The sequence below is a fragment of the Amphiura filiformis genome, chromosome 11 (assembly GCF_039555335.1).
Source record: "Amphiura filiformis chromosome 11, Afil_fr2py, whole genome shotgun sequence".
In the NCBI taxonomy this organism is placed as follows: Eukaryota; Metazoa; Echinodermata; class Ophiuroidea; order Amphilepidida; family Amphiuridae; genus Amphiura; species Amphiura filiformis.
Genome location: NC_092638.1, coordinates 40,470,213 through 40,486,396, shown reverse-complemented (window position 1 = coordinate 40,486,396; position 16,184 = coordinate 40,470,213). Strand labels below are relative to the sequence as shown.

Genomic DNA, 16,184 nt, shown 5'->3' with positions numbered 1-16,184 from the left:
TTCACATCCTTGATCCTCAGCTGCTATTAAGTGAGTATACCCTTCTTCGCATCCTTGATCCTCAGCTACAACACAGCAGATTATAATACTCTCCTAAATATCCTTGATCCTCGGCTGCAATAAAGTGATTATAATTCCCTTCTTCACATCCTTAATCCTCAGCTGCTATTAAGTGAGTATACCCTTCTGCACATCCTTGATCCTCAGCTACAACACAACATATTATGATACTCTCCTAAACACCCTTCAGCCTCGGCTGCAATTAAGTGGTTATAATCCACTTCTTGACAAACTTAATCTTCAGCTACAACACTAACAGATTATAATATTCTCTTTCACATCCTTGATCCTCAGCTGCATTTGAGTGATTTTAATACCCTTCTTCAAATCCGTGATCCTCAGTTACAACACTAACAGATTATAATACTCTTCTAAACATCCTTGATCCTCGGCTGCAATAAAGTGATTATAATTCCCTTCTTCACGTCCAAAATCCTTAGTCTCCTTCACACCCTTGATCCTCGGCTGCAATTAAGTAATTATAATCACCCTTTCATTACAAACTTGATCTTCAGCTACAACACTAACTAACAGATTATACAGGGTGAGTCAAAAAAAGTGCAATAGAGCAAAGAATCGATATTTATGTAAGAACCACGTTGAACTTTACAATTATTGAAAGTTTCTATAAATGCCACACTCAATAGTTACCTCTTGTGAAAAAATAAAGTCAATCACATCTACCGTTTAATTGAGGCACCAGCTCTGAATCTGACTTTAACTTAAATAAGGTTGATGTTTGCGTTATTTTAAGTTCTTTTTTCTGTTCAAACAAACTTTCTAACATTACTTTAAGTCCTCCATACCTCACTCGACTCCAACTCCAGTTTTTTTAATCCCAATTCGTCCAGTTACTGAATATTTTATAATTCACTCCACTTCAATTTGCGCGCGTTTCATTTCGACATTTGAAAAAATCCACCTACAAATGTGTATGTTTTTGATAGAGAATAAAGATCTTTAAAGTAGAGGTAAAATGAAAATAACAACAAATAATGTTTCTTTTAAAACAAGACCAAGGACAATAACAATTTGGGTGCTCCATTTTATTCAATGCCAATGAAGTTAAGAAAATAGTAGTTGTTCCAAATCTACCTTACACAGAGTGGGCTGATATTCAAATTTTAGATGTTTCTTGGACAAACATGAAAATTGGGTATCGCTATAAAATGTGTTATAAAACAAAACAGTAAATGCTAATTCCTTGGTTTTTTCACACAAGGTCACTTATGGATATATCATTTATAAAATGTTTTAAATCTAAAATGTTCAAATCGGTTCTTAAATAAAAATGGATTCTTTTCTCTGTTGCACTTTTTTGACTCACCCTGTAATATTCTCTTTCACATCATTAATCCTCAGCTGCAATTCAGTGATTATAATTCCCTTCTTCACATACTTGATCCTCAGCTACAACACTAACATATTGTAATGCCCTCCTTCACAGCCTTGAACCTCAGCAACAATTTTATAGTGCTCTCCTTCACATGCTTGATCCTCAGCTGCTATTAAGTGATTATACCCTTCTTAACATCCTTGATCCTCAGCTACAACACTAACAGATTATAATACCCTCCTTCACAGCCTTGAACCTCAGCAACAATTTTAAAGTGCTCTCCTTCACATGCTTGATCCTCAGCTGCTATTAAGTGATTATACCCTTCTTAACATCCTTGATCCTCAGCTACAACACTAACAGATTATAATAGTCTCCTTCACATCCTTGAACATCAGCTGCAATTAAGGTTGGTCTGAACCCTGGAATTATGGAAACTTTCGGGTCTCATAACTGCTAAATTGTTGGTCTAAAGTATATAAAAGTATACATATTTAGAATGGCAAAGACTTGATAAGTCCATCTGTGAGGTCAAATTTGGGCCAAAATGATCATTTTCGGCCAAAAATCCCAAAAAATAACGGTTTTTGGCCCACTTCTTTTTCGTGCAACGTAACAAAATTTTTTTATTACTTTTTAAAAAAAAAATAAAAATATGTAAAATATCGTTTTAGTTGATAAAGTTGTTTTCAAGTTGATTCCCCCGATTTAAACCGTAGATATAAATAGATTTCGCCCAAACTTCTCAAGGGGCTGTTGATTTACCCGATGTTTACGCAATGTAAGGTAGAAAAACGAGAAATGCCGCATTCTCCTGCGAGCTTCGATCAAAGTGCAAAATGTGACCACTTTAAACTTCAACGGCCTTTATTTCAATGTTCATTTTCTCGGTAAAATGACGATTTAGGTACACGATAACTCAATAAATAGAGCATCTGTAGAAGAGCAATTATGATCATCATAAAAAGCATTATCGACTTAAGAAACGGTTGTCTCATTTTTTTATATTTTGGTCTATTTCCGATTTTATGAAAAATATTATAAAAAAAGGGGTTTATGATTTTTAAAATGTTCATTTTGATGCCTTATATGGTCAATATCCCAAAAAATAATGCCAATATCAAAAAACTAAAAAACCCGTTTTTGGAATGGTGCCAAAAAAATTGCCAAAAATTCACTTTTTTTGTGATTTTCTTCATAGTTGTTGTTTTTACACAAATCTGTATTTATATTGAGATTCATTGATGTGTTGCCTTTATAAAAATGTATACTTTTATATGTTTTGCGTGAATAATTGCAAAGTTATGGCACTTTTACTACATGCATGTCTGAGAGTACACAGCCTCCTTAAGAGATTATAATACTCTCTTTCATATACTTGATCCTCAGCTGCAATTAATTGATTATAATACCCTTCTTCACATCCGTGATCCTCATTGTGAACTTAACAGATTATATTACTCTCTTTCACATCCTTACGCAATTTTAATTGCTTATGATAAGGATAATGAACTGAGTAATGCATTCGTCAAGATAATCGCACGCGCCGTGGAGTTATTGCATTTAGCTCGAGAGCCGATAGGCTCAAGAGCTAAATGCAATAACTCCATGGTAAGTGCAATTATCTTGACGAATGCATTTGCACGAGTACATTATCCGTCATACACTTTGAGTGTAGGCCTATTAAAACAATAGGCAATATTAATTGCTGCATTAATTATATTAGGTTTAATATTAGGGAAAATATCTTACATTTTAAAAACACCGTCAGGACATTGACCAGCTACGTAGCATTTAACTGGTAAAGAAAATTGATTGTATATCCATTGGTAATATTATCTATTTTACTTACTTTAAATTTAAACCAAGAAATTATAGTCTATTAAATGATACTGTATTTGAAATAGAACATTGCATTGTGGGATACCATGTTGCCTGGTCAGGAATTGTTTCATGGTCAGATAATTGGACCGGACTGATAGATAAGCTCATATGCAATAATGCATTTTGTTGTTGTTTATAATATGGACCTACTTGGGTACATGCTGCCATTTCTACCTGAAAAATGAATCTCTTTTTCAATTGGGAGAGGGGTTATTTTAAGTTCTTTTTCTGTTCAAACAAACTTTCTAACATTACTTTAAGTCCTCCATACCTCACTCGACTCCAACTCCAGTTTTTTTAATCCCAATTCGTCCAGTTACTGAATATTTTATAATTCACTCCACTTCAATTTGCGCGCGTTTCATTTCGACATTTGAAAAAATCCACCTACAAATGTGTATGTTTTTGATAGAGAATAAAGATCTTTAAAGTAGAGGTAAAATGAAAATAACAACAAATAATGTTTCTTTTAAAACAAGACCAAGGACAATAACAATTTGGGTGCTCCATTTTATTCAATGCCAATGAAGTTAAGAAAATAGTAGTTGTTCCAAATCTACCTTACACAGAGTGGGCTGATATTCAAATTTTAGATGTTTCTTGGACAAACATGAAAATTGGGTATCGCTATAAAATGTGTTATAAAACAAAACAGTAAATGCTAATTCCTTGGTTTTTTCACACAAGGTCACTTATGGATATATCATTTATAAAATGTTTTAAATCTAAAATGTTCAAATCGGTTCTTAAATAAAAATGGATTCTTTTCTCTGTTGCACTTTTTTTGACTCACCCTGTAATATTCTCTTTCACATCATTAATCCTCAGCTGCAATTCAGTGATTATAATTCCCTTCTTCACATACTTGATCCTCAGCTACAACACTAACATATTGTAATGCCCTCCTTCACAGCCTTGAACCTCAGCAACAATTTTATAGTGCTCTCCTTCACATGCTTGATCCTCAGCTGCTATTAAGTGATTATACCCTTCTTAACATCCTTGATCCTCAGCTACAACACTAACAGATTATAATACCCTCCTTCACAGCCTTGAACCTCAGCAACAATTTTAAAGTGCTCTCCTTCACATGCTTGATCCTCAGCTGCTATTAAGTGATTATACCCTTCTTAACATCCTTGATCCTCAGCTACAACACTAACAGATTATAATAGTCTCCTTCACATCCTTGAACATCAGCTGCAATTAAGGTTGGTCTGAACCCTGGAATTATGGAAACTTTCGGGTCTCATAACTGCTAAATTGTTGGTCTAAAGTATATAAAAGTATACATATTTAGAATGGCAAAGACTTGATAAGTCCATCTGTGAGGTCAAATTTGGGCCAAAATGATCATTTTCGGCCAAAAATCCCAAAAATAACGGTTTTTGGCCCACTTCTTTTTCGTGCAACGTAACAAAATTTTTTTTATTACTTTTTAAAAACTAGATAAAAATATGTAAAATATCGTTTTAGTTGATAAAGTTGTTTTCAAGTTGATTCCCCGATTTAAACCGTAGATATAAATAGATTTCGCCCAAACTTCTCAAGGGGCTGTTGATTTACCCGATGTTTACGCAATGTAAGGTAGAAAAACGAGAAATGCCGCATTCTCCTGCGAGCTTCGATCAAAGTGCAAAATGTGACCACTTTAAACTTCAACGGCCTTTATTTCAATGTTCATTTTCTCGGTAAAATGACGATTTAGGTACACGATAACTCAATAAATAGAGCATCTGTAGAAGAGCAATTATGATCATCATAAAAAGCATTATCGACTTAAGAAACGGTTGTCTCATTTTTTTATATTTTGGTCTATTTCCGATTTTAGGCATCATTTTGTGCAAAAAGGGGTTTATGATTTTTAAAATGTTCATTTTGATGCCTTATATGGTCAATATCCCAAAAAATAATGCCAATATCAAAAAACTAAAAAACCCGTTTTTGGAATGGTGCCAAAAAATTGCCAAAAATTCACTTTTTTGTGATTTTCTTCATAGTTGTTGTTTTTACACAAATCTGTATTTATATTGAGATTCATTGATGTGTTGCCTTTATAAAAATGTATACTTTTATATGTTTTGCGTGAATAATTGCAAAGTTATGGCACTTTTACTACATGCATGTCTGAGAGTACACAGCCTCCTTAAGAGATTATAATACTCTCTTTCATATACTTGATCCTCAGCTGCAATTAATTGATTATAATACCCTTCTTCACATCCGTGATCCTCATTGTGAACTTAACAGATTATATTACTCTCTTTCACATCCTTACGCAATTTTAATTGCTTATGATAAGGATAATGAACTGAGTGCAATGCATTCGTCAAGATAATCGCACGCGCCGTGGAGTTATTGCATTTAGCTCGAGAGCCGATAGGCTCAAGAGCTAAATGCAATAACTCCATGGCAAGTGCAATTATCTTGACGAATGCATTTGCACGAGTACATTATCCGTCATACACTTTGAGTGTAGGCCTATTAAAACAATAGGCAATATTAATTGCTGCATTAATTATATTAGGTTTAATATTAGGGAAAATATCTTACATTTTAAAAACACCGTCAGGACATTGACCAGCTACGTAGCATTTAACTGGTAAAGAAAATCAATCCCTGTATAAGTTGGCTATCAATGGTATCGATTGCGCCATATGTCATACTTTAGTAACTTATTCACGCATGGTTTGTAACCAATTGACTTTATGTTGTGATCATTTAATATCGTGGTTTCGAACACAGAGAGCACTGAACCAGTTACAATCGATTTAGATGTCCGACTGGTACTACGGTGAATATCAACTGGACTTTATAGCTCTATAATTTGAACTTTAAAATCTACTTATATTAAAACACACGACATTGGGATTTAACAATTTGTTCAGTATTATCATAGGCCTTCAAACACATGTGTTTGAAGGCCTATGGTATTATAAAGCATGATCATGATATTATGCGCTAGTGTGTGTTTCAGGCCCGGCTATGTTATTTTAGATATAGGCCTACATGTATTTCATTTGTAAAATGCTGAATATTTTGCAATGGTGTCATCTTGTATAATTATGATCCACCTGTTTTTGGCCCTTTTTAATTAATAGAAGCTCGATTATTCTCATTTGATGTTTGATTTATTTGAGGTCATTAATCATAATTTATGACAATGATATTTGCACGAGCGATTGCCGAATAGGGTGCAACTCTACTAGTCTTATTACAAGACTGCCCTACCCCAACCCTAAACCCTAACCCTAAACTCCGTAAACGAGGACTGGACTCAAGTCTAGCGAGTTGCACCCTATTCGGTAATTGTACCCTATTTAGAACACCGTTTGTAACTATACCATTTTAACACCACAGAATGTATATTCGTACTTTTTTGATGGTATATATATCGAACAGACAATTATATAGTTATGTGACCTCTGTGTCGAAAGCGTCACCTAACTCTACTATATGGTTATGTGAAAGTAGTATTTCTAGTATTTGAGCGTGCACGTATTATCTAGAATCTATTGTTTAGCGTGCAGGTTTTAGATAATGCATTGTTTAGCGTGCAGGTTTATATAATTTGGGCTGTGAAGGGTAGTTCGCGAAAATAATGCACGGGAGAAGAATACATAACGATGAATAGAAACGGGCACTAGAAGTGTATGATGATCAAGGATGTGAAGAAGGGTATTATAATCACTTAAAAGTCCTGAGAATATTTGCTTACCAGTAGTATAATCTGTTAGTGCTGTACCTGAAGATCAAGGATGTGAAGAAGGGTATTATAATCACTTAAAAGTGATTATAATACCCTTCTTCACATCCTTGATCTTCAGCTTTTATTTTGTAGTACTCTCCTTCACATACTTGATCCACAGCTGCTATTAAGTGATTATACCCTTTGTCACATCCTTGATCTTCAGCTACAGCACTAACAGATTATACTACTGGTAAGCAAATATTCTCAGGACAGATCCAAATAAGTAAAATTAGGTACTCACTAGAAATATTTCGATTCCTATCAGGAATCTTGTTCACTCTGGTTTGACAAGTGGTGGTGTTTCTAGTTGTTATCGGCAATCTTTGTGACTGATCTTGATGACGTCACATGGGTTGCTTGCCGATTGATGGTCTGTACGCCCCTCGACCTTGTTCATGGTGAATCCAGATGACCTATTTGAGCCAACTGGTTGTTTGTTAGCCTCTTGGTCGATGACTTTAGCCTCCTCCCACCCAATCACGTGATTATGTATTGCTGTGTGTTAAGCTGTAGTTTTCTTTACATCCTTGATCCTCAGCTACAACATTAAGTGATTATAATAGTCTCCTTCGCATCCTGGTTCGTCAGCTGCAATTAAGTTATTATAATACCTGTCTTCACATCCTTGATCCTCAGTTACAACACTAACAGATTGTAATACTCTCCTTCACATCCTTGATCCTTAGCTGCAAATTAGTGTTATATCCTTCTTCATATTCTTGATCCTTAGCTACAACACTAACAGATTATAATACTCTCCTTCAAATCCTTGATCCTCAGCTGAAATTAAGTGTTTATACCCTTCTTCACATCCTTGATCCTCAGCTACAACACTAACATATTATAATACTCTCCTAAACATCCTTGATATTCAGCTGCAAAAAGTGAATATAATACCCTTCTTCACATCCTTGATCCTCAGCTACAACACTAACAGATTATAATACTCTCCTTCACATACTTGAACCCCAGCTGCAATTAAGTGATTATCATGTCCTTCTTTACATACTTGACCCTCAGCTACAAGACTACAAAACCAACTTTCACATCCTTCATCCTCAACTACAACATTAAGATCTTTTTCACATCATTGACCCTTAGCTACACCACCAATCAGTCTGATTATAAGTATACCCTCCTTTACATCCTTGATCCTCAGCTACAACACTAACAGATTATAATACTCTCCTTCACATTCTTGATCCTCAGCTGTAATTAAGTGATTATAATTCCTGTCTTCACAGTCTTGATCCCCAGCTAAAACACAAACAGATTATAAAACTCTCCTTCACATCCTTGATCCTGTCTGAAATAAAGTAAATTTATACCCTTCTTTACATCATTGACCCTCAGCTACAACACTTACAGATTATAATACTCTCATTCACATCCTTGATCCTCAGCTACAATACAACACTAACAGATTATAATGATCTCTTTCAAATCCTTGATCCTCAGCTGCAATTAAGTGATTTTAATACCCTTGTTCAAATCCGTGATCCTCAGCTACAACACTAACAGATTATAATACTCTCTTAAACATCCTTGATCATCAGCTGGAATAAAATGATCATAATTCACATACTTGATCCTCAGCTACTATTAACTGATTATAGGCCGTGTGTCCTGAACTCGCCACCCTTAGCGTTAGATGACAAATATTATGAATTTTTACACCAACCGGGTTTCTAATTAGATTATCTCGACAATCATCAACCCTAAACTAGCAAAAGTATACATTTGTGGAAAGCTGAAGGCATCAGCAATTCCAATATATACATTTCAACTCATTATACAGGGTGACCTGCAAGTTATACAGGGTGGAATATAAAATATTTTGATAACAAATGGGTCACGCAATGCATTGCCTATTACCAACTTACAGTAATAAACTGGAAGTAAACAACATTCATTTGGTTAGAGGAAATGGAGAGCCAACTGACTTCTGAAGAAACCAAAATCACAGCTGTTTGGTAATCTCGGAATATAGGGTGTCCCAAAGTATGTTAGATTTTTTTACAATTCAACATATTTTGAACCTAAACATTTCCCCTAACCCATACAGAAAAAATATGTCCATATTTAGATTCCTCGTCAAATTTCCTTCAGAAAATCTATACTTTGACTATGATAGGATAAGTAATTAAAATTTTACAGTTTTTTTTCAGATTTTGAAGATATCTGCATTACTTACTACAGTGTTTAATATGACAACGGGTAGTTTTGCATGGAAAAGTTTGTATTTTCTACACTAAACCAATCATAAATGATTAAAAAAAATTAGTAGAATTGTTTAGCTGTAAGGCCATGAGTCGTTTAGATGCTAAATAGAGTCCAAATCCAATTTACAGCCTTTACAGAAGCAGATTACGCACTAAAAATACCAATCCCATAGAGTTTGTGTGTACCACATCCCCCACCACCACATCCCCCACCACCGCCACCCTGCCCATTCTGAATTCTATGAAGCACAGTGTCAGTATTAAAAACGTTCAAGTATTTCTTTTTACAGGGTTGAAAGTGCATTTTATTTAGCAATAAAATGAGACCACAAGCATGACAATACCTTCTTGCTTGACAGAGATATCATCATTTGTTTTGAGTCGACTTTGGCAAAATGTAACGTCGCCACCTCTTTTTGATCTTCAGCAGATTATAATAATACTCTCCTAAATATCCTTCATCCTCGACTGCAATTAAGTGATTATAATACCGTTCTTCATATACTTGATCCTTAGCTACAACATTATCAGATTATAATATTTTCTTTCACATCCTTGATCCACAGCACTAACATATTATAATATTATCTTTCACATCCTTGATCTTCAACGTCAATTAGGTGATTATAATACCCTTCTTCACATCCTTGATCCTCTGCTACAACACTAACATATTATAATATTCTCTTTCACATCCTTGATCTTCAGCGTCAATTAAGTGTTTATACCCTTCTTCACATCCTTGATCCTCAGCTACAACACTAACAGATTATAATACTCTTTTTCACAGCCTTGATCCTCAGCTACAGCACTTTTATAATACTCTTCTTCAATGCATTGATCCTCAGCTGCAATTAAGTGATTTTAATACCCTTCGTCGCATCCCTGGTCCTCAGCTACAACACTAACAGATTATAATACTCTCCTAAATATCCTTGATCCTTGGCTGCAATTAAGTGATTATAATACCCTTCGTCGCATCCCTGGTCCTCAGCTACAACACTAACATATTATAATACTCTCCTTAATATTCTTCATTCTCAGCTGCAATTAAGTGACTATAATACCCTTCTTCACATCCTTGACCCTCAGCTACAACACTGTAGCTACAATTAGTCTGATTCGGGGGGCATCGAAAATTTTGGTGGGTATGCTCCCCTGGAATTTGGAGGTAGTGGGTCTTTGGGAGCTGACGGCGTACCGATAAAAGGGGGTCTTTTGGAGCTGCAAACAAGTAAAATGAGGACTTTTGAAGCCGCGAACAGTCAAAATCAAGGGTCTTTCTTGGCTTTCTGGTTGAAAATTGCCGGAAAAAACCTTTCGGAGCTGAAATTATCAAAATCAAGGGTCTTTCGGAGCTCTATTTTGGTCAAATATAGGGGGTCTTTGCGAAATCCAAAAAAGGGGGGGGGTCTTGTTTTTTTGGGGGTGGGGGGGGGGTAGTACCCGTATGGTTTTTTGTGTTGAATGCCCCCGGGGTCTGATTATACCTATAGCCTCCCTTCCATCCTTGATCCTCAGCTACAATACTTATAGATTATAATGCTCTCTTTTACATCCTTGATCCTCAGCGCAATTTAGTGATTATACAGGGTGACCCAGAATGGTTTATAGCGGGAAAGTTGTATTCTTTTAGGCATGAAGGGCATTGCTGTTGGTAGTATTGTTCATACTGCAGTTACTGTCCGTTTTCCTATACACAATACACAGTGCTCTCACCATTGACGCGTGACCTGTACAAATGATGTATGTTGGGAGAATGGACACTTGCCTAGTTAACATCACTGTGTGAAAAATAACCAGCCAATATTTTATTTATTCTCCAAAACTTCTAGCAAATATATAACATGACCTAAAATTACAGCTAGGTTAGATGTTCAGAAATGGTCGCACTTTTGTAAAATATGAGTGAGGGCAAGGCATAGCTAGCCAACTCCCGTGTTAATTGAATGGAGATTTGACCGAAAATATTGGTATCGGACCGCTCACTTCTGAAGGATGCCACAAAAAAACGGTAAAAGCTACATTTAAATTATTCTAAATAGGTTCTAGAAAATAAAGTTTTGTAACATGTCCTAAATTTTTAGCTAATTTAGATGTTTGGAGAGGGTCGCACTTTTGTGTTTTAGGAAGGATATGTAAACGACAGATAACACCAAAAATATGAAGAAATTATTTCAAAACCGTGTTAAGTCAACAATCATTATGTTGCTCATTTTGAAGAATGCTGGTTAACAAAAAGCAGGTCTTTGTCTCATTTCGTGAACAAAAGTACACATACCATTGTTTCCTTTCGTTTCCTTTATAATCGGTTACCCAACTGAAGCTATAATACGCAAACTTTATTGCGATATCGCACATGAAAACAGTCACATGTGCACAGCCAGAGAAGATCCGATTTAATCAGTTGAGCTGTTTCAATGAGTGTTATCTTGGTTTAATAGCTTTTAATGGGGTTAAGTCCTGCAAAGGTCGAGATGAATTCTACTGTAGACATGACTGCATCATGTTTCAATTCTAAAATTAACAAATATTTAGCTTTCTTAGGAATTTTAGATTTAGAAATTGGACGTTTCTAATAGAAGTTACAGGAAATTGCGTAAAAAAGTTGTATTCCAAGTTTTGACAAAACTACCTATTTTGAAAACCTGTAAAATTACTAACCGTTCAGCACAAAGTTAATGTTATGCAGTATATTTGTTGTGTCATGTTCTTGCTTCTACTAAATAGTCAATATCTATTGCTTATTTATGATGTTACGCTTTGTTACGCTTGAGTGACCTTGAACTATTCTTTATTTGGCGGCAGTTTTGAAGACAATTATTGCAGTGTGTGAGTTTCATCATTTGAAATGCCGGCAGAGATGGAGTTTTCATAAAAGTATAGAGAAAGTTCGTTTTTAGTGCAACAGAATGTATTTATGTCCACAGTATATATTTTCAAACCCACAGCTACGTAACGGAGAAGATTAAAATTTACTGCGGAGGATCCGTGAGGATGTTAAATCCTCTGTAATAATGAAATTTTTGGGTAAAAATTGTGGTAAAAATCAAATAAAAAGTACGTTTTTCAACCTAAATATCTGAAGTCATATTGAAATGTTTCACCTAATCCCACATCAAGAATTATTCAGCGTTGTACGAAACTATACCTAATTTTGAGGAATGTTCTTAGTCATCCAGTAGTTTCAAACAGAGTTCTGGAATTAAATCTATTACTGGAACTTACTTTTTGCAACTATTGCGACGTTGCGTCTGGAACCACCAGACTTCATCAGGCAACTGACCCGCTGGGCTGGTTAAGGGTAAAAATAACAGTATTTGGTTAATATCTAATGATTCGTAATTATTGTTTCATCTTTTTGTTTAATTTTGAATTGCACCAGAATTTGTACTTTTTAAAGAATTTGTGTTGTCTGCAAACGAATTATTTCAATTAGGCAAATAGTTAGAGTAAGACCATCATTGATAGAACAGAGGGTATTTGGTCAAATGTTCTTAACACGTGCCTTTACATTTGACCATGTAGCGTTATCAGCAATTAAGATGAAAAATAAATTAATACCTATTATTAATACCGCATAAATGTAATGCAAATGATATACAGCCATGCTTGACTAAAATTGCTGCCTTAAGCTAATTTTAATTCATAATACAGAATTCAACGTGGAGATCTGTAATTTTACTGCCCTACTATGACACAAAAGAAGTAATGGACATTTTTTTCAAATTGCTTTTTAATTTTAATGAGTTAAATCAGACCTAATGTAGAGATATGTCTCTAAAAAGTTGAAAATCTCATAACGAATACTTTCTTCTTTAATTGTGTACACGATCTGTAGGACATTCTGCGAAAAGCCACCACAAAAGGAATATGACAGATTCATGCTTAATTTGGATGATTTTATGACAGAAGGCAGCTAATAGTGTCGCCAGATCTATGTTTGATCTTACATCCTTGTACGAATTAATCCGAAGGAAGTTTGATAGATTTAAGAAGTAATTCACGTTCAATGATGCGTGATGGCTGGATAATTTCATCACCACCTTCATGTATAAATATGGCTGTAAAAATGTTTTTTGTATTAGATAGCTGCGTCCACACCGAGATTCAGATCCTTGCCTTAGAAGCCATCATACCACTATCAAAAATGTGTCGAGTTTTCCTGCTCTTCGTTGCCGCGTCTCTGATGGGTAGCATCGTTGCTTTACCTACCGTACCTGAGTTGAATTCTTCAGCTTACATTGGCCGATGGTACCAGGTAAGTAATGTTTCTATTATATACATGTAATTAGTACAGGCACATGTTTCACTGTGTTGGGAATCCGCATGTTACTTAACTTGATTTTTCAATATTGTTTTATATAAATGTACAAGGGATAACATTATAGCATTGTCGGACATCCGGTATCACGAAGATATACAATAATTATTCAATTTTATTTCCATGCCTCAAATAAGAATGTGACATGTGATGTGAAGACAGTCAATCTGAACCCACCAACAGTTCGGTACGATCTTCTTTTCTGCAGGATCCCTATTTCTAGAGATTTTACCCATCATGCACTGCATGTTTTTCCGAATTCTGGAGGTTTACCCAGAATGCAATAGAAAAATAACCCAAAAATGAGAAAATGGTAATGCTTGGACTTGGATTTTTAGCGAACCCACATTATGAAGGATTTTTATCGTCTTATTTTGTATACTTCCGGATCAACAAAGTATTTATTTCTTAAAATAGCTATAGCTTTTAAGATCGAATGCATTACTAAAAATCACCATAGACTTATACTGCTTTCACTTCTGACAACTCTTTCCAATTATAGGAATGTATAAAAACAAATGTGTAACTTTCTGTAGCTGGAAAAACCCCTTTCATGTCTAAAATAGCTTAAAATTCCCAGAAATAGGGATCCTCTAGAAAAGGAAATCGTACCGAAATGATCAATTAGATAAGAAAAGTGTTAAGAAAATGAACTTATGACGTTCATTATCTGCGATGTATGATACATTCTTTGTCATACGTATTTTAGAAATGTCCTGAAAGTGAACCAATTATGTTGCTTAAGAATTTCAACTATATATTTGATTTACCAAAAACAAGAAACGTTTTTGACAATAGTCCAAATTTCCAGATTGCTAAGCACTGCACTATAGATAAAAAATAGTACATAAAATGAATATTATTAAGTAAGTTTACGTCACATTAATGTTAAGATTCTTATTTCTTTTTTATTCCCAGGTATACTCAAACTACTGGTCAAATCTATTTTCCAATCTGTTTAATCCAGAGTGCGCCACTGCAGACTGTAAGTATTAAGAAACAAAAGTAGCAATTTCAAAATACAAGTAATGTATTTTTTGCATTCGTAGAATGATCACGCAAACCCATATCGGTACGGTTATACGGTTTTACTATAGCGACCACACAGTCTTTCCGATTACTGAAATACCATATTATTATTATTATTATTATTATTATTTCTTGTGTTATAATTCATTGGTAGATCACCAGTGGCGTAGCCATCTTTTCTGATGGGGGGGTACAACTTGTAAATGTACGACGGAAAATGTTTTGCCGACTGAAGTTGTTAATTGTTGACCCAATTGTTTAACCCAGCGCACTCAAGAATCTAAAAAGTGGGAGGAGGGGGCGGGGGTCAAAAATTAAAAAAAAAATCATCGACCATTTACATCAAATTCAATGAGCCAACGTTAGCAGGCAAAAAGGGAAGGGTCCCATCCAAAAAATATTTAAAATATATATTAGAGCCATGTGTACTTTATTTCGTCACCATGAACAAGCATTGCACACAAATTGTTGACCCTTTTTTTCACCAGGGCCCGAGATGATCCAACGGCCCTTTAGATCAACAGTCGGGTCCAGCCCAGCCAATTTTGGATCACACCTTTTCACCATGTTCACTTTTTTCTAATTCTGCCTTTATAGATGGTGCAATTAATGCAACTTACATCAGCGTACGTAACAGTAATTTTGAGACTGCAACAGATGCGCGTCGTACTATTGAAGGTGTAGCCTGGATCCCGTCTTTTGATGAACCAGGGAAGCTTAAACTTATTCTGGATGGGGTACCAATCGTAGGAGACTGTAAGTAGTTCGCTTAGTGTTCTTTTATTTCTAAATTCGCCGAGGTATGAGAATAAATTCAGTATAAGAGTATCTGTATTGTTTTCTCGAGATCATGAGAAATCAGTGAAAGGACTTTTTGTGTTTAAATAGGCCTACTATTTGAAATTCCTTGCCCTATACTACCCACAGTGGCGTAGCCAGGGGAGAAAGGATACAGCTTCCCCTTGTGAGAATTCTTTCCCCCTCTTGACCCCCTTATATTTAAGATTTGTAATAATAATAATAATGTAGGCTTTTTGTATTTTAGTTTTGCTAATTTTTGACCATTTTCGTCAAAGTCTGTCCCAGTGAAAATTGCCGTTCGCCTCAACTACCCCTTCTACGTCACCGCTGTACAGGTTTTTATCAAGATGATTGACACCCATCGGTTTTGATATTTATTTAATAAAAGCCTACTTTTAATAAATGCAACATTCTCTTAAAAACACCTCCAAGTTATAGATCTATGACCTTTGACATGGTGTAAATTGATGAAACTTTACAAATACACGAATTTACACATTTCCTCTAATCTGAGTTCCACTTTCTCCTTTTTTTGCCTGTTTAGATTGGATATTTCAACTTGGCCCTCTCGTAGGCACATCCTATCAATACAGTCTTATCACAGATGCAGATGATAGACAGCTATTCGTCTTATGTCGTGACGTCGATGAATTCATGAAACTCTACGACACGGAAGTCAGAAAATATTTGGATAGCGTAGGATTTAGGGGACAATATAAAGGACCTCTTGATGTACCACATCCAGATAATTGTCAATACCTTGACATGGATTTATGA

General features: G+C 35.2%; 1 protein-coding gene across 1 annotated transcript; it reads left to right on the top strand.

The window, feature by feature from the left end:
* The first annotated feature begins 13,313 nt into the window (after positions 1-13,313).
* Positions 13,314-16,184, top strand: LOC140163677 (uncharacterized). Its single transcript, XM_072186991.1, has 4 exons — positions 13,314-13,514; positions 14,496-14,562; positions 15,204-15,362; positions 15,952-16,184. Exons 1-4 carry the CDS (start codon positions 13,314-13,316, stop codon positions 16,182-16,184), a joined length of 660 nt encoding a protein of 219 aa, XP_072043092.1.